This window comes from Dipteris shenzhenensis, chromosome 10, assembly GCF_047967505.1.
Source record: "Dipteris shenzhenensis isolate YYH24624 ecotype China chromosome 10, Dip_SZ_1.0, whole genome shotgun sequence".
In the NCBI taxonomy this organism is placed as follows: domain Eukaryota; kingdom Viridiplantae; phylum Streptophyta; class Polypodiopsida; order Gleicheniales; family Dipteridaceae; genus Dipteris; species Dipteris shenzhenensis.
In genome coordinates, this window is record NC_141605.1 from 30,325,523 (window position 1) to 30,344,531 (window position 19,009).

General features: G+C 43.1%; 1 protein-coding gene across 2 annotated transcripts in view; it reads right to left on the reverse strand.

Annotated features, from left to right (window-relative positions):
• LOC147897676 (uncharacterized) overlaps window positions 1-19,009 on the reverse strand; it is a 60,683-nt gene that overhangs the window by 19,034 nt on the left and 22,640 nt on the right. The window contains exons 6-7 of one of the 2 annotated variants that reach the window (XM_087380644.1): window positions 17,098-17,301; window positions 16,449-16,508 (exon numbers count right to left, since the gene is read on the reverse strand). In XM_087380644.1, the coding sequence (XP_087236770.1) occupies window positions 16,449-16,508; window positions 17,098-17,301 (264 nt within the window). The remainder of the gene's footprint in view (window positions 1-16,448; window positions 16,509-17,097; window positions 17,302-19,009) is intronic. The other variant, XM_087380645.1, reaches the window with a different exon arrangement.

The following is a 19,009-nucleotide window of genomic DNA, read 5'->3' on the forward strand; positions in this document are numbered from 1 at the left end:
AAAAAGCAATGTTTTTTAATTGCACCACTCTTTTGAGCCCCTTGTTGCACACTTTGACCCTAGGAATTAATTGCCTAGTAACTGGGCACACATTCACTATTTCCAAGGGCCCACTAGGAATTTTAATGCCCCAAGTCCCGCCCCATGGCCGGACCCTCACGCCCCATAGGCTCAAGGCAATCACGAACAAATTCCGGGAGTTGCAAATCAAAAGTCCCATAATCTCACGTCCTCGTGACAGCTGGCTTTGCAGGAGCCTTAACGTTCTTATTTTCTAAGTCTCAAGGGGATCCACTCGGTTGCACATGTGATCCACGATGATGGGACCCCTCTTTCTTTTCCTTTGGCTGCTGCAAAATATAGCCTCGGCATGCATTATCGTCCGATATGGCATCACATTATATACATGATTCAGAATTTTAGTCTAATTCCTACTTTAGAGATAGAGGACCAGTTGCAAGACTGGACTCTTTATTTGCCAAAGTCGACATGCCGTCCTTAGCGGCTGTCTCGTATTACAATTTCTTCGCTTTACAAAGTTCTTTTGCCCTTACCTTGGGTTTCGCAACGGGCAAATAACCTTTGGCATATGAATCATCCTGCAAAGTGGTGGCGACGTAGATTACGTGGGATTTGGGAGTTTCCATCTGGGCAGGTTCTGGCACGCAAACATATTGCTTCGGCTATTTGTCACAAATGCTTAGGTCTGCGGAAAACAGTGCCTCACCTTCTTTGGCATTGCTCTCATACATGTGATTTTCTTGGATTGCTAGGCCAGCGTTTGAGAACCAGATTTCCAAGTTTTATTTTTGGAAAATGCTTCTAGTTGTTTGGGATTCACCCACCTAGATAGGATTTTGATCTGTTTTTTCTTTGGGTTAGATATTGGGCACCTTGGACCCTATAGAAAGACAGAAATCATAGAGTTTTTTGTGATTCACTTTTCTCATCTTACTCTTTCTTTAAGCACTCTTTGCAACAATCTTTTTATGATTGCCTACAAACAGGGTCTGTTGATCACGATGTATATTTGTCCTATATTGAGATCTTCTCTAGATGTTTTTGAGCACATCCTGCTTTGGGATGACGACTCTGTAACTTAAAAGCAAAATGTGTGTGCGCACGTGTGTGCACGTGCGCAACCCAATGAACTTTTTTTTTTTTTTTGTGGGAAGAAATCTTTTATTGCTGCAAAATAATTACATTCATAGTTACTTCAAAAACGAAGTAGCTACTACTCAACTAAAGATCTCAGTATAAGCTGTATACACATCCTGATCAATCAAACGAGTCCGAAAACAATCATAGAATGATTGTTCCAGAGAGCGTTTGAAAAAAAGAAAGAATGAAAATAGTGGATCACCAAATACTATAATTTCTGTCCATCCATAAAGTCCATAGGGTCCAATAGCGCACCCATACAAAAAATAAATCAAAACCCTGTCTCTGTGGATGAAAACCAAACAACCTAAAAAATCTACCAAAAGTAACAGAAGGAAATCGCGCTCCAAGCCTCTGTCGGATGAGAGCAATGAGATCAGAAGTATGTGGACAGAACCAAAAAATGTGAAGCACTGATTCAGTAGAGTGCTGGCATCTGTGACAAACAGCTGAAGCAATATGTCTGTGTGCGAGTAACTGTCCGGATGGAAAAATGCCAAGGAGAACTCGCCATAGGAAAAGCTGTTGTCGAAGAGAGACTTTGTAATGCCAAAGGAGACGCAACCTTTTTCTCCACCACTTCATTGAACGATCCATATGCCAAACAGTATTTGCTCTGTGAGAAATCCAAGGTGGAGGTAATAACACTTTATACAGAGATGACACTGTGATATGTGAGAGCTTCAAAGGACGGGCGTATAAGGAAGGAGAGCGTAAAATCCAATCCTCAAGCCGATTCTGAAGTTCCAAATGAGGTACCGGCAAGTACAGTTGGAGCATTGCTGAAATTCTATGCCATAAAGGACGATAATGAGCTCCCAAGCCATATTTGCGAGCAACCATAGAAAAAGATAAAATTGTGCCATCATCCTGAAGTACATCCGCCACAGATGAAATGCCTTTGAAGGAGAGAAAATAAGAACGTCTGGGTTCTTGTATGGCCAAAAGGAGGGTGGAATACTTTAGACCAAAAAATATTCTCTACCCTCAAAGAGTTGCCCGACAGAGAGTCCCTGCCATGCCATTCCAAGTGGGATAAGATGTGTTTCCAATCAAGAAGCAGACGAGAGACAAAAGGGCAGCCTCTGATCTTGCCTTGGATAGAGCCAAATAAAAAACCCCATTGAGTAGGCTGCCAATTCCCAAAGGCAGATGTATGAAGATGTAATAAGAGAGAGCGGATCATGAAAGCCCAAGGCTGATCTCCTTGCATAAACTGTATCATCATTTTCCCTCTGTGAGCAAGTAAATGCATTTGAATATTGAGAATGTTCAGACCCCCGTGCACCTTTGGAGAATGAGACGATGCATAGAGAGTAATCTGAGACTTTTCTTGCGATGTTTTGAACGCCAGAAAATTTCCATGATAGCTGACATAAATGAAACCAGATCTGCCTTAGTGAACATAGTGAGAGGCAGATAAAATTGTATGTATGCTATCAAAATGGATTGTGTAATTCGCAAACGAACATGTAATGGCCAAGTTGCAAGCTTCCAATATTCAAGTTTTGCCCTTAACTTTACTAGCACCCAATCAGTTTGTTGTGAACGGGTGAGTCCCCAGCCTAGTCCCCAGCCTAGAGGATAACCAAGATGCCGAATGAATTGAGAAGCGGGGACAATTTCCCCAGGCCACAGAAGGTTGTGCCATTCCTGTGCATTCTTCGAGCAGAATTTCTTGGACTTTGCGAGCCATCAGTTGGAGGTTGCTGTCCTTTGGTCAAGGATTGAATAGCAGGAGGTGAATGTAACACAGGACTCTTAGGGAAGACACCGGAGCAAAAAACCCAAGACTTGTACGGCAAGAAGCACGAGACTGTACGGACGACGTTGAGCTGTACTAAGGTATATACGAGCTGCACAGAGAGAAGTCTGACTGTACGGTAATACGGACTTGGTATGGGAAGACTGGCCTGTACGGAACGACAGGCAAGTGTACGGAAAGACGGATTCGTATGGACGTACAGACGCCGTACGACGACCGTACAGATGTACGGACGGGGCTGCGCAGGGTTCCTGGCGAGGAGGAAACACAGAGCGGCATACACCTCACTGAGATCACACATACACACCACAAGCAGTGCACACACACCTAGGAGACTGTACAATAGGTACGGAAGAGCAGCAGCAGATGCGGGCCTGTACGGAATAGCTGAGGCAGGCTGGAACCTGTACGGAACAGCTCTACGACCTGTACGGGTAGCCGTACAGGGTGGTATAGGAGGCTGCAAAGGTCACGACGGTGGCTGGAAGGCACCGGACTCTGACAAGCTCGCGGGGATGGCACGATCGTGCTCCTCAGCTCCTCTCACACACACTTTTTTTTTTTTGTGTGGGAAGAAATCTTTTATTGATGTAGAAAAATTACATTCATAGTTACTTCAAAAAAACGAAGTAACTACTACTCAACTGAAGATCTCAGTATAAGCTGTATATACATCCTGATCAATCAAACGAGTCTGAAGACAATCATAAAAAGATTGTTGCAAAGATCGTTTGAAAAAAAGAAAAGATGAAAAAAGTGGATCACCAAAGACTCTATGATTTCTGTCCATCCATAAAGTCCATAGTGTCCAATAGCGCACCCATACAAAAAATAAATCAAAACCCTGTCTCTCTGGATGAAAGCCAAACAACCAAAAAAATCTGCCAAAAGTAACAGTAGGAAATCGCTGTCGAAGCCTCTGTCTGATGAGAGCAATGAGATCAGAAGTGTTTGGACAGGACCAAAAGATATGAAACACTGATTCAGTAGAGTGCTGACATCGGTGACAAACAGCTGAAGCTATATGTCTGTGTGCGAGTAACTGTCCGGATGGAAAAATGCCAAAAAGAACTGGCCATAGGAAAAGCTGTTGTCGTAGAGGGACTTTGTAATGCCAAAGGAGACGCAGCCTTTTTCTCCACCACTTCATTGGGCGATCTATATGCCAAACTGTATTTGCTTTGTGGGAAATCCAAGGCGGAGGTAATAACACTTTATACAGTGATGACACTGTGATATGTGAGAGCTTCAGAGGACGGGCATATAAGGAAGGAGAGCGTAAGATCCAATCCTCAAGCCGACTCTGAAGTTCCAAATGGGGTACCGGCAAGTACGGTTGGAGCATTGCTGATATTCGATGCCATAAAGGGCGATAATGAGCTCCCAAGCCATATTTGCAAGCAGCCATAGAAAAAGATAAGATTGTGCCATCATCCCGAAGAACATCCGCCACAGATGAAATGCCTTTGAAGGCGAGAAAATAAGAACGTCGGGGTTCTTGTATGGCCAAAGGGGGGTGGAATACTTTAGACCAAAAAATATTCTCTACCCTCAAAGAGTTGCCCGAGAGAGAGTCCCTGCCATGCCATTCCAAATGGGATAGAATATGTTTCCAATCAAGAAGCAGACGAGAAACAAAAGGGCATCCTCTGATCTTGCCTTGGATAGAGCCAAATAAAAAATCCCACTGAGTAAGCTACCAATGCCCAAAGGCAGGTGTATGAAGATGTAATAAGAGAGAGCGAATCATGTAAGCCCAAGGCTGATCTCCTTGCATAAACTGTATCATCATTTTCCCTCTGTGAGCAAGTAAATGCATTTGAATATCAAGAATGTTCAGACCTCCGTGCATCTTGGGAGAACAGAGACGATGCATAGAGAGTAATCTGAGACTTTTCTTGCCATGTTTTGAACGCCAGAAAATTTCCATGATAGCTGACATAAATGAAACCAGATCTGCCTTAATGAACATGGTGAGAGGCAGATAAAATTGTATGTATGCTATCAAAATGGATTGCGTGATTCGCACGCGAACATGTAATGGCCAAGTTGCAAGCTTCCAATATTCAAGTTTTGCCCTTAACTTTGCTAGCACCCAATCAGTTTGTTGTGAGCGGGTGAGTCCCCAGCCTAGAGGATAACCAAGATGTCGAATAAAATGAGAAGTGGGGACAATTTCTCCAGGCCACTGTCACCACAATGTAAATATCCTAAGTCAAAGTACAGTTGACCATTTATTTGATCATAATTAAAGAGTTTTATATGTGTTAATTATGGTCAAAGGATTGACTACGGTCAAAGATACTTGACTCTAGTCAAGTAAACCTGACTGCGGTCAGAGAGTGTTGACTTCGGTCAACAAGACTTGGCATGCGCCAAGAGGGTTAACCCTGATTAACCAAGATGTGCCAACTTCGGTTGGAGAGACTTGGCTATAATTAAGGCGCCTTGACCTTTGGTCAAAGCTCTTTAATTATAATCAAGAGTGTTGACTCCGGTCAACCAGAGAATATATATATGTTTATTTGTATATATATTTGTTTAGATGTGCACATGTGTTCAGTGGGGACGCCCACCGTGACTAGGATTAGTCCACAGTGTGTTATTTGCATGCAAAGCGCTAACAATTAATGGGTACCATGGTGGTGCGCTTTGATTAATTGTTGCAGGTACTAGGAAGGATTATTTTTCCTAAGCGAAATGGGAGCCTGACAAGCATCTAGGAGGCGGTTCGTGTGACCGAGAGCTTTGAAGACTCCAGAATGGCCCTTAGTGGCATGTAATAGGATTTAGTCTAGATTTTAGACAAGTGGCATATTGCCAATTTGAATGGAGCTTGAAGCTCTTGTAAGAAAATGGATTATTCACGTTTTGAAAAAAGAGATTTACGAGATAGCTCTGCTCTGAACTTCTGTAACAGATTTTCTTGAATGAATAAAGACCTTCGGGGGGGTCCAGCCCGACGATTTGTCCTGGGCCCTAGTGCATCTTGAGAGAGAGGGAGTGAGGGAGAGCTTTTGAGAGTATAAATCCCATCGTTTAAGAGTGGTGATATTGAAGTCATAGCTGTCTTTCACCGGTCAGTCGGGTTGTATTGGTATCAGAGCCCAGCTTCGTGGTTCTCTTGAACCATGACGGTTTTGGGAAGCACCCTGAAAAGAACTGTCGTGCAGAAAATGCCTGTTCAGCAGGATACAAAATTCTAGTATTCCCTGAAGAAGAATAGCAGAGAAGGAAGACGGCAGTTGTGTTGGGAATGGAATATTGCTGTTCAGAATTTATGGAAGGTGTCGAAATAGAAAGGGAAACGACGAAAAATCGAGTGCGATATAGAATTCGTGAGTAAAAAGCACCGCGACGCACTTTTCTAAGATTTTCCTCTGAAAGAAGTTGTGAACCAGCGAATTGAGGCCGGTGCTAGGGATGATCATCACGGACGAAGAGATGCCTTCACGGGGATACATGGCGCAGGCCCATGTGTTTTGACAGAGATACGAACGTTAACCCGGAAGGCGTGAGCTTCACGTGATCTGCGAAAGGAGATTTTCTGACGGGATTTGTAGGTTTTGTTGTCGATCCCCTGCACGGGCGTTAGGTGCTGCAAAAGTGATCAGGATGCAGGCGCGACGCGCGACGACCCCTGCATAGCCAAGGTTTGAAACCTTTGGCTGTTGCTGACGTGGCCAGGGTGCCACCTAGGCAGACACGTGGCACACAGGTGACGTGGCGTCCGCACGTGCAGGCGCTGATGTGGCGGATGGAGCGGTGGGGTTGATGACGTGGCACTGACACGTGGCAGACAGCTCAGCAGCTGACGTGGCAATACACGTGGCAGACAGCGCAATTGCTGATGTGGCATGCACGTGTGAGATGACCTGGCATTCTGACAGGTGACATGGATGCTGACATGGCTAACCAGGGGTTAATCTAACTCAACCTTGGTAGTGGACTGGTTAGAGATCCAGTTAGTTGACCCAACCAGACCAGTCTGGTCACTGTAACCAGACTGTGGCCAGTCTAGTTAGTCCAGTTGCAGACTGACCAGACTAGAACCAGTCAGTCTGGTTAGAGTAACTAGCCAGTTACTCTATCTGGTTACTGTTCTTTCCAAAAAAAAAAAAAAAAAGGAACAATTGCAGAGACTGTTTCTGCTAGCAATTTTCACCTGCTTGTCAGACTTTTACTGTCAGAAAAGCAGCAGAAAAACAGAGAAAGCAGAGAAAACAGAGAAAGTAGATCTCTACTGTCAGAAAACAGCAGAAAAACAGAGGAATCAGAGATTTGCAGAAAAAGAGTATGCATGCCTTTGAGCAGTAAAAAGAGGGAAAAACAGATGCCTTTTGAAGCCATCTGCAGCAGCCAGAAAAGGGCAATATAGTTGTTGATGCTTTGGCAACTGTGTGGGTATATGCCTTGAACTGACAGCCAGTACTGGCATAGATTGTGAATGCAAAACACCTCTTGTTGAGGTACTTTTTTTTTTTTCCCGGTTGGAAAAAAAACAAAAGTAGTGTGCATCAGTTACCTGCACGGTGTGAGAAATCTACAGATCTCAGAATATGGATCAATCACCTATCCAGTGGGATTCACAAGATAGGGATGTACATCCAGGACAGAGAAATGTGCCGCAAACTCAACAAGAATTTGAACAGATGGTACGCACTCGTATACAAGAGCTGGAAAATCTCAAAAGGGATCCCAGGGCTCAGTATTTGTTTCCACCAGAAGCTATGCCTAATCCAGTATATGACGTGCCAATGTCAGAGGCACACTCTCGTGTACAGCCTGAGAGAGAGAGATCTCATAGATCTCATAGGAGACGGTCCCATAGTAAAAAGAGATCGAGGCATCATCACCGATCTCCTAGTCCATCATCGTCTACCTCGAGATCGACCTCTGTGTCTTCTTCTTCCTTATCAGATAAACCATACAGGAAAAGAAGGAAACACGAAAAGTCTAGGAAGAGAAAGTCTTCCAAAGCGACCAAGGAATTTAAAGAGGGAGGAAAGTCTGTCAAGTTTATGACCTACAATGGACAGTATGGTCATACAGACAAAGCATTGCAGTTTATCAGACAGTTTGATGCTGCATTCGGTACAAAAAAATTTTCATAATCCTCCAAGTTAAGAATGGTCAGTTTACACTTGACAGCAACCGCTAGTGCATGGTGGAGTGCACTGACCACAGATGGGTCAGCCCCAAGGAAGTGGAAGGGCTTCAAGAAAGCCTTCTACCAGCAGTTCATGCCTAAACAGTTTAGAGACCATGTTCTTCAAGACTGGGACAGCTTGCACATGGATGCAGGAGATACAGTGGATGGGTACAACCAAAAGTTCTGGGATGCTTATTTGCAGGTTGCACCGTTCAAAAAGATCTCCAAAGGCACCCAAATGAGGAAGTACAGAGCAGGTCTCACTCCAAGAATTCAGGCAGTAGTGAATGCTTTGGGGGCAAAGAATATTCAAGATCTTATGCATTCAGCTTCAGTAGCGAGTCTTGTGCCGCTACAAGATCCATCTACAGTGCCATCCTTGCATGCAGGACGTGCTGATAAAAAGAAAACTGATTTTACAAAATCAGAAAAGAAAGAGTACCCCAAGGCTGAAAAGAAACGGTTTCAGCCTCAGAAGCCGAGGGGTACTCAGTTTTCAAAGACTTATAAGGGCAAATCTCTATTTACCCCTGAACAGATAGCGGAATTCCGTAGAGATGGGAAATGCTTCAGGTGCGGTAAAGAGGGGCATGTGGCTGCCCAGTGCCCAGAAAAGCCTTCAACATCGAAGGGAAAAGACGCAGAGAAGCCACGAGGACCGCAAAAGCCAATGGCGGGGGGAATTCCTGATAGACTGGGTCATGATTTGAACCCAGAAGAACGAGAATTGCTGCTAGCATGGGGCAAAGTTAGAGACCAGCAAGCGCTAATTTTATTTGATCCAGGGGCTACTGATAATTTTATATCAGAGGATCTAGCCCTGAGGCTGGGAATAAAGACGGAAGAGTTAGGCAGGGCTTTGGACGCCGATCAAATGTTTTGTGGGAATCTTGTGCCAGTTACTCCCTTGATAGGGAAGCTCCGTCTTCATGTTCAGAGTTATGTGGATCAGGAAGACTTCTTCATTTCTCCACTGAAACATTATGATGTAGTTTTGGGGATGCCTTGGTTTCACCGCAAGGCAGTGAAGTTGACTCTTCCTGAAAGAGTGCTGGAGTTTGTGCATAGGGGGAAAAATCAGCGTTTAATTGCCAGGAATAAAGGGGACACTATCCCCATTGTATCTGATGTTTCATGCGGTAAAGCAATAAAGTCTGCAATTTCTGCGTACATGGTTTTTGTAAAAGAAAAAGAGAATGATATGCATGCTGAAATGAATGATGCAGACAAAGATAAGTTTCAGTTTCTGGTAAACTTTAAAGATTGTTTTTCTGATGTTTTGCCAGGGGAGTTACCCCCAGAGAGACCAGAAGATCATCAGATAGAGTTAATGCCTGGTAGTGAGCCACCAAACAGACCCCCTTATAGAGTCAGTGCGACTCAGAGAGAGGAGATTATGGCTCAGGTACAGGACTTGCTATCCAAAGGGTTGATTCAGCCCAGCTCGTCTCCTTTTTGCTCCCCTGTACTGTTAGTACAGAAGAAAGATGGTTCATTCCGTATGTGCGTCGACTATCGCGCACTGAACAAAATGACCATTAACAATAGATTCCCTATTCCGCGTATTGATGATGTCCTGGATCAGTTAAATGGAGCTTCAGTTTTCAGCAGGATAGACTTAAAGAGTGGCTACCACCAAGTGAGGATACAACCTCAGGATGTGCACAAGACAGCATTCCGCACTACATTCGGGTTGTATGAATACTTAGTGATGCCTTTTGGGTTAACAAATGCTCCAGCCACATTCAATAGAATGATGGATCGCATCTTCCAGAAGTACAGGCATTTTACGGGTACTTTCTTTGATGATATCTTAGTTTTTTCTAAGACAGAGGAAGACCACGGAGAACATCTTGCTATAGTGTTTCAAGAGCTAAGAAATCATCAGCTCTATGCAAACAGCAAGAAAAGTGAGTTCTTCTTGGAAGAAATCCACTATCTGGGGCATATAATATCCAAGAATGGGATACAAATGGATCCAGCGAAGACCCGTGCCATTGAGGAGTGGCCAGAGCTGAAAACTGTGCATGAAGTTCGAAGCTTCTTAGGCCTGTGTTCTTACTACAGAAGGTTTATCAGACATTTTGCTGATATCGCAGCTCCATTACATGACCTCACTAAGAAAAATGCAGCCTTCACATGGGGATTATCACAGAAGAAAGCATTCAATACACTCAAGGAAAAGTTGACTACAGAGCCTATTCTGGTAGTCCCGGATCTTTATCAGTCTTTTGATGTGGATTGCGATGCTTGTGGAGAATGTGTTGGGGCTGCATTGCATCAGAATGGTCATGTAGTAGCCTATGAAAGCAGGCGACTTCGGGATGCGGAAAGATATTTAGGAATCTATGAGAAAGAGTTATTGGCTGTAATTCATGCCATCCATACATGGAAACACTATCTTTTGGGTGCAGATTTTACTGTCAAAACAGATCACCAAAGTCTGAGATACTTTTTGACTCAGACCAAGCTTTCCGAGAAGCATATGAAATGGGCAAACATGCTGTCAATGTATCATTTTCAGATTGTCCATACTCCCGGAATTCGGAACAGAGTGGCAGATGCTTTGTCCCGAAGACCCCAGGTCAATAATGTAACTATTGCTTATCATCAGGACCTGGAAGGCATGAGGGAACAATATGCTCATGATTCTGATTTTGGTGAAATTTTACAGCAAATGCAAGAGGGGCAATTCACCAATCACTATTCCCTGAAAGATGGGTATTTAATGAAAGATGATTGCCTGTGCATCACCCAGGAGATGAGGAAAAAGATTTTGGGGGAATGCCATGCACCTCCCTATGCTGGACATAGAGGAATTACAGCAACAACTCTAGCACTAGAGAGGTATTTCTTTTGGCCAGGAATGCGAAAAGATATACATCACTTTGTTACTGAATGCCTTACGTGTCAGAAAATCAAGTATGATAGACGGAAGGCACCTGGCCTACTTATGCCTCTTCCCGTGCCTCAGGCACCATGGGAAAGTATTACAATGGACTTTATTTTTGATTTGCCGAGATCAAAGTCAGGGAATGATGGGATTTGGACTATCATAGATAGATTCAGCAAGCAAGCCCATTTCATTCCGGTTCGCAAAACCATAAAGGCAGATCATATGGCTAAGTTGTTCATGGCACAAATTTTCAAACATCATGGTATGCCTAAGTCCATTGTTAGCGATCGAGATCCCAGAATGACCAGTCTATTCTGGAGAGCTTTATTTGATAACATGGGGACGAATCTGAATTTTTCTTCTTCTTTCCATCCCCAGACAGATGGTCAAAGTGAAGTAGCAAATTCTACCATTTTGGATATGCTGAAATGCTACGTGGGTGACCAAAGTTCAGACTGGGAAAAGTACCTACCGTTAGTAGAATTTGCTTACAATAATACAGTACATAGCTCTACAGGGAAAGCCCCTTTTGAAGTCATATATGGGAAAGTGATTTTGCCACCTATATTGAGGACCAAAGATGAAATATTTGCAGCTGATCAATTTGTAAGAGACCTCCAGACAGCTTACAGCCAAGTCCGGACAGCAATTGAAAGGTCTCAAGAGAAACATAAAAGAGCTGCAGATAAACATAGGAGACAGCTAGATCTCAAGGAAGGGGACTGGGTACTTTTGAGGTTTGAAAAAGTTAGGCTCCGCAAGTTTAAAGGCAAACAGAAAGTGTATGCAAAGTTATCTCCCAGATATTATGGCCCTTTCAGGGTTACAGAAAGAATAAATGAGGTTGCATACAGATTAGCATTGCCAGAGCATTGGAGGATTCACAATGCATTCCATGTGAGTCTTCTAAAGAAATTCCAGGGACCAGAGCCTACAGAACCAGTATCACAGGATCCACCAGAAGTGGATGAGCTGGAGGAAGTCCTTCAGCCAGAGCAAATTGTGTACCATACTGTACGTAAAGGCCCTCAGGGTAAGGAATTTTACAGGTATCTTGTAAAATTCAAGAATTATACAGCATTAGATGCCAAGTGGATGGACGAAGACATGCTATCCGATCATCCACAACTTTTGGATGTTTACAAGGAAGCTTTTCAGTTGAGGTCAACTGAATAGAAGCCGAGGGGATGTCACCACAATGTAAATATCCTAAGTCAAAGTACAGTTGACCATTTATTTGATCATAATTAAAGAGTTTTATATGTGTTAATTATAGCCAAAGAGTTATTTTAATGGTCAAAGGATTGACTACGGTCAAAGATACTTGACTCTCGTCAAGTAAACCTGACTGCGGTCAGAGAGTGTTGACTTCGGTCAACAACACTTGGCATGCGCCAAGAGGGTTAACCCTGATTAACCAAGATGTGCCAACTTCGGTTGGAGAGACTTGGCTATAATTAAGGTGCCTTGACCTTTGGTCAAAGCTCTTTAATTATAATCAAGAGTGTTGACTCCAGTCAACCAGAGAATATATATATGTTTATTTGTATATATATTTGTTTAGATGTGCACACGTGTTCAGTGGGGACGCCCACCATGACTAGGATTAGTCCACAGTGTGTTATTTGCATGCAAAGCGCTAACAATTAATGGGTACCATGGTGGTGCGCTTTAATTAATTGTTGCAGGTACTAGGAAGGATTATTTTTCCTAAGCGAAATGGGAGCCTGACAAGCATCTAGGAGGCGGTTCGTGTGACCGAGAGCTTTGAAGACTCCAGAATGGCCCTTAGTGGCATGTAATAGGATTTAGTCTAGATTTTAGACAAGTGGCATGTTGCCAATTTGAATGGAGCTTGAAGCTCTTGTAAGAAAATGGATTATTCACGTTTTGAAAAAAGAGATTTACGAGATAGCTCTACTCTGAACTTCTGTAACAGATTTTCTTGGATGAATAAAGACCTTCGAGGGGGTCCAGCCCAACGATTTGTCCTGGGCCCTAGTGCATCTTAAGAGAGAGGGAGTGAGGGAGAGCTTTTGAGAGTATAAATCCCGTCGTTTAAGAGTGGTGATATTGAAGTCATAGCTGTCTTTCACCGGTCAGTCGGGTTGTAGCCACAGAGGTTGTGCCATTCCTGTGCATGTAATGGCAACAATTTTGATTTCTGAAAATTGACCCGAAGGCCAGCAGCCAAACCATATGTAGTAAGAGCATGCATAATCATGGACAAATCAGCCCGAGTATTTTTTGGAGTAAAGAATGAATCATCAGCTTATGCCTGAGCAATCATGCTGCGACTACCAAGAATCTCCAAACCGTGTAATTGATCAGTGTCCAAAAGGTGATCCAAATATTGAAGCAGTGGATGGGTGGCTATAGCAAAAAGTAAAGCACTCAGGGGACATCCTTGCCTGACAGAGCAAGCAAGAGTCCAGGATGGGGAAACATCTCCTGAGAGTATACAGGCAGTTTCACTATCTTGATATAGCCAAGTGATGAGCTGCTGCATTTTTGTGCCAAAACCCAATGCTTGCATAGTCGATGAAATAAAATCCCATTGAATAGTATCAAATGCTTTGGTAATATCAATTTGCAGTAACAAAACATCCTACTGTGTATATTTAGCATATTCAATTCCAATGTAGGCATTAGCAATGTTATCGGTGATGTGCCTGCACGGGACAAAGCCATATTGAGCAGGATGCAACCCATCATGTAAAATCCCCTTTAGCCAATCGACAACCATTTTGGTGGTGACTTTGTAAATTACGGGCATAAGAGTGATAGGTCTCCAATCTGCACACACACACACACACGTGTGTTTTATTGCATATGATTAATAGGGCCTAGCAAAATCAGCAAATGCCAAATGCTTGGAAGAAAGGACTGGTTAGTTGATTTCCAAAAAGCATCTTTGCGAATCATTTCCTGACTGGAGGCCTATTACACTCATGCCAGTCATTTATAAGGTGGTTGCCAGAACGGTGGTTGAAAGAAAAAAGGTTTTATGCATGATGGTCTACATCCTACCCAATATGGCTTTATCCCTCACAGACACATCACCGATATATTGCAAAAGCCTATGTTGGGACAGAATATGCAAAGTATACTCAGTAGGATATACTCTTGCTGTAAGTGGACATTGCCAAAGCTTTTCATACTGTGTAGTGGGATTTTATCTTGCAGACCATGCAATAATTGGGATTTGAGCATCGAAAGCAACATGTTATTAATATTTCTGATCACTAGGCTTTGCATCGTGCAATGAGACAAGGATGTCCTCTTAGTGCTTTGCTTTATGCGATAGCTAGCCATCCGATGCTTTGCTATATTGATCATCTTGTGGCTAGTGATGTCTTGCATGGTCTACAAATACATGGAAGAAAGTCCATGATTACACAAGCTTATGCTGATGATTCATTCTTCACTCCAATGAATACAAAAGCTGATCTTTCGCAACTCATGAGTGCTTTATCTTTGTATGGAATAGCTGCTGGCTTGCAAGTGAACTTTCTTTTGCCTTTGCATGCTAAGGATTGACATAGCTCTCTGTGGCCCGAAGAAATTGTTTTACCCAATCAACTTATCCGTCATCTGGGCTATCCTTTGGGATGGACTATCACTTGCCGTCAGAAAACACATTGGGTACTTGCAAAGCTTAGGAACAAACTGGAATATTGGAAGTTAGCCACTTGGCCTCTTTGTGTTCGACCCCAAATTGTGCAATCAATTTTGATCGCTTATATTTAGTTTTTCTTGCCTTTGATGATGTTTGACAAACAAGACATTTCTTCTTTCATGTCCACTCTAATGAAATCTTTATGGTGCTCAAAACATGGCCGTAAGAGTATCAGATTACTCTTTATAGAATATCTATGTTCCCCAAAGATGCATGGTGGCTTGAATATATTGAATATTCATATCCATATTTTGGCTCACAAGGGGAAAATGATGCTCCAATCTTTGCAGGGTGACCAGCCTTGGACTGCCATGATGTGTCATCTAGTAACACATTTGACTGGCATCCAATGTGACAAGAAATGTTTCTAGAAACATTTCTAGATTTTGCCAGGGCGTTTTGTCTAGGAACGGGTTTTAAGAATGTATTTTACATAAATTATATATATAACATAAATAATAATCTTCAAATTCTCTCTCTCTCTCTCTCTCAAAAGAGCTCTGAAATGCACAAATACACATTGAGCACTCTCAAAAGAGTCCACACACATGTGACAACCTGTACTAGGGTGTTTCACCCAATGCACTTGCGTCTCGCCCATTTCGGCGAAACGTTTTAAAGTGTTTCGCTTGCTAGAAATGCGTTTTTTGGTTATACACCTAGATGAATCCAAGAACATTCCCAAACTCATCCTCTAAAAACACAACATAGTGCAGTTTCAATCTCACGATAGTCACTCATAAGATTGAAAACCATAAACTCCATCACGCATAGCAGGGACTAGCTACTATGACATCCCCACTAATGTCATCAGCGCCCAACAGTGCTAGAAACGCGTTTTTTGGTTACACTGCTGGCATCCCACTTCATGGGATTTCATTCAGGGTTATATTAATGGCACGGTTAAAGGCTGTCCTTTTGTTTCCAAAATGTTCTTGGCCTAGAAGGAGATTCTTTCCCATCTTAAATGGCATGGTCATGACTCTCTGGATGGAAATACCTTACGAGCTGAGAACCTGCACTAGTCAAAGGCATTTGACCAACCCCTTGCTATGCAGGAACCTAGGCACTCATATTTTATTTCAACAAAATGAATTGCTCTTGTGAACGATGTACTTTATGATCATGGTACTTTATTGCATTTTCCTTACAAACCCCTCTGGCATTATCTTTCTCAAATGCTTCATTGCTTTTACCGGTACCCAAGTTGGAGCTTATGTATCGCCCTACCGACTAGACCTTACATCGCCAAGGTTCTTCTACTTGCCCCCGGTTTGTACAAGGTTTTGATGCCTCCTCCTTGGATATCGCATTATGTGAATCAGCTTTGGTCTTTGCATCAAAATGCCAAATAGTGGCATAAAAGATTGCAGCAGCTTTGGTCCTACAAACTTCCACTTCGTCAGCAGGTCTTTCTATGACGAGTGATGCTTGGTGTTATTCCTTTTGGCCAGCTCTTGGGACATAGACATATGGCCCCTGCTCTACGTCACACATGTTTGGCTCCTAGGGAATCCTTGCGTCATCTTTTTGGAATTGCCCCGTCACCCGTGACTTCCAGCTATTTCTCAGTAGCACCTCCAGGCCCACTTTCCTACTGCTTGCTTTGGCAAGCTTTTTTGGATCTTTAGCATTCACCCACGAAGAGCAGATTTTGATCTATTTTCCACATGGGTTCGATACTCAGCACTCTAGACTTTGTGGAGACTCAGAGCTCTCATGCTCTTTAATTCTCCTATTTTAACACAAGCTAGACATAGAGCCCTTATTCAACATGCAAGTAACTCTCACCTACTTGGCTCCAAGCATTGAGCAAACTTGATTTCCCCACATTTGGTCTCCCAATGATGGCCACCTGCAGCCAAAGCATATGCATCCATCAAAATTTGAGTATTCCTACATCAAGTATGTAAAGTCAAACAAAATGCAATTGGTCACACAAACACATCAGTCTCAAGGCACAGGGCAAACTTGGCCATGACAACAGCTAGCATGAGCAGAAAAGATAATGGATACAGTCATTATAATAAAGTTCAGCTGTTGTGGAGAAAGACAAGCGCACTGGAAAAGACTTCAAAAGAAATGTACTCACAGGAAGCAGGGACTTGGGTATATGCACACATATGATTAAAACAATTAGCATACACCAACTTTCATAATCCAATGACAAGGCAATAAACCTTCACTTTACCGTGATCCAAAGAGATGGCTTGGTATCATAGATAGAATAAGGCAATAGAAGCCCTAAAACTCACTCACATGCTGCGTGTGAATTTCCATTGCATTCAATAGTTATCGAATTTTTTGTCTGCTTGGTACAATCTCTTCAAATTAATTTGGAAACGCCAGGCCATTAAATAACGTACATTGTGTGTGTGATGCAAGTTCTCAGAAAACTTTAGATCATCACCTTTGCAAATTGCCAGATCTACAAAACTTGATACCTGTATGCCCACTTCCAAGAGCCTTCCACGTTCTTCAGTCTTCAAAGCTTGTTGCACGCTATGCCACATTGAATCAATTTTCCCTATCAATAAGCTTATGTCTAGATCTGGAAGTTCATCATCAAAATCAAGTCGAGCATCCATCTCTGCAAGCATCTCGATGCACTCCATCCGCAAAGATCGCACAAGAGAAGATAGGCCTCCCTACAAAAGGCACAATATCAATTTGCAAGCATACAAATCTGCATGCCACAAAACAAGCATTGTTACATCAAAGGCTCAAATAAGTATGGGCTGAGGAACATAAGCATGCTTATAATAGGAAATACAGCATGCAGAGAAGAATTCCATGTGTTAACCCTTAAGTTAATTGATTCTAGTTTACTATCAAACTGCTTTCTATACCAGCTAGACAGATGGATTGTTGGAGGTGACTTCAACAACCTAGAACTCATGGAGGATAAGCAAGGAGGAGCCTCTTTCGCAGAGTGCCAGTTGGGGAGAGGAGTATTTGGAAGCAGTTCATTTTTGCGATCAGCGGTAGGGATCCATGGCGCAAGCCTGAGTTTACCAGGCTTCCGGGTAGCCTGCAATTCTCCTTGTTAGAATTATTATCATATTCTAGGCAGTGGCCAATGTAATGTAATAAGTGGGTTAAGGTCACTTTTCCCTCATAGAGGTTTTTCCCTCCTAATCACAGTCTAATCCCTAACTACGGTTAGTGGATAAGATAGGGTTTTATCACTTAGACAAAACCCCTCATCTCTCTTTTGTACTACACTTCATTTCAGTCCACTATTTAGTAGACCTACGTTCAGCCCTCACTCTTGCTCACTCTTGCTCTCTTTGTTCTCACATTTGGTATCAGAGCGGGACAAGCTCTTGGACCAGCTCCTCCTGCTCAAGCTCCTGCTCCACACCTAGCTCTCCGCTCACGAACCTGCTCCTTACCCGCACGTGCAACGCATTCTGTCTGTACAGCTCCTGTCAGAGCTCAACGCCCGTACAAGCCGTACCGCCATACTGTTGTAGTTCCATCATACAGCCCTGATCCCGTACTGTACTACTGCAAGGTTCTGGCCGTACATCGCCGTCCATACAGCTGCCAAGTCTGTATGCCTACAGCTGCCATACGGTCGTACCATAGTACGGTCATCCGTACCGTACTACTACAGTTCCGTACAACTGCGCCATCGCCATTCCGTACACTGTACAAATTCCGTACACCTACTATCAACACACCGTACTATTTGTCGTACACGCATCCGTACACTGTACGGATTCCGTACATTTGCAAGTTGTCCATACAGTTGTGTATCTATTGCCGTACAGACACATGTGTCGTCCATACTACGGCCAGGAAGTCTTTGCAGGTGCCCTTTCGCAGGAGTCAAGCACTTGGGCATTTTATTCTTTGGCAGACATTGCAATCCATTTGCAAGATCCACTCCAAAATTTGAGGCTTTGTGGTTTTGCTTGCAATTTTTGCAGAGAAATTGGGGCTTTTGTAGGCAGAGTGCAAACTTTGCAACATTTGGGGCTTTCAATCTATTTGCCCTCTTTTGTATGCAATTTCCCACAAGAAATTGGAGCTTTTGCATGTTTTGGACTCAGAGTGAGTCAATTTGCAGACTTTTGCCACTTTTTGCAGATTCTATTTGCAGATTTTTGGGCAACTAGCAGAGCATTGTGGTGCATTTCGAGCCTTTGATAGGCTATGACAGTATTTGTCACTGTGGGCAGATTTTCTTTGGCAGATTTTACTTGTGCATTTTGCATCCCAGGAAGGGATTTTACTTGTTCAGTTTGCTGTATTGTTGAGTTTATCTGGCAAAAATGGCTCTGAACGACCCCGGAGGATAAGTTGGATCGCACCAACTACTCCTTGTGGAGTTTTATGGTTTGCAAAATC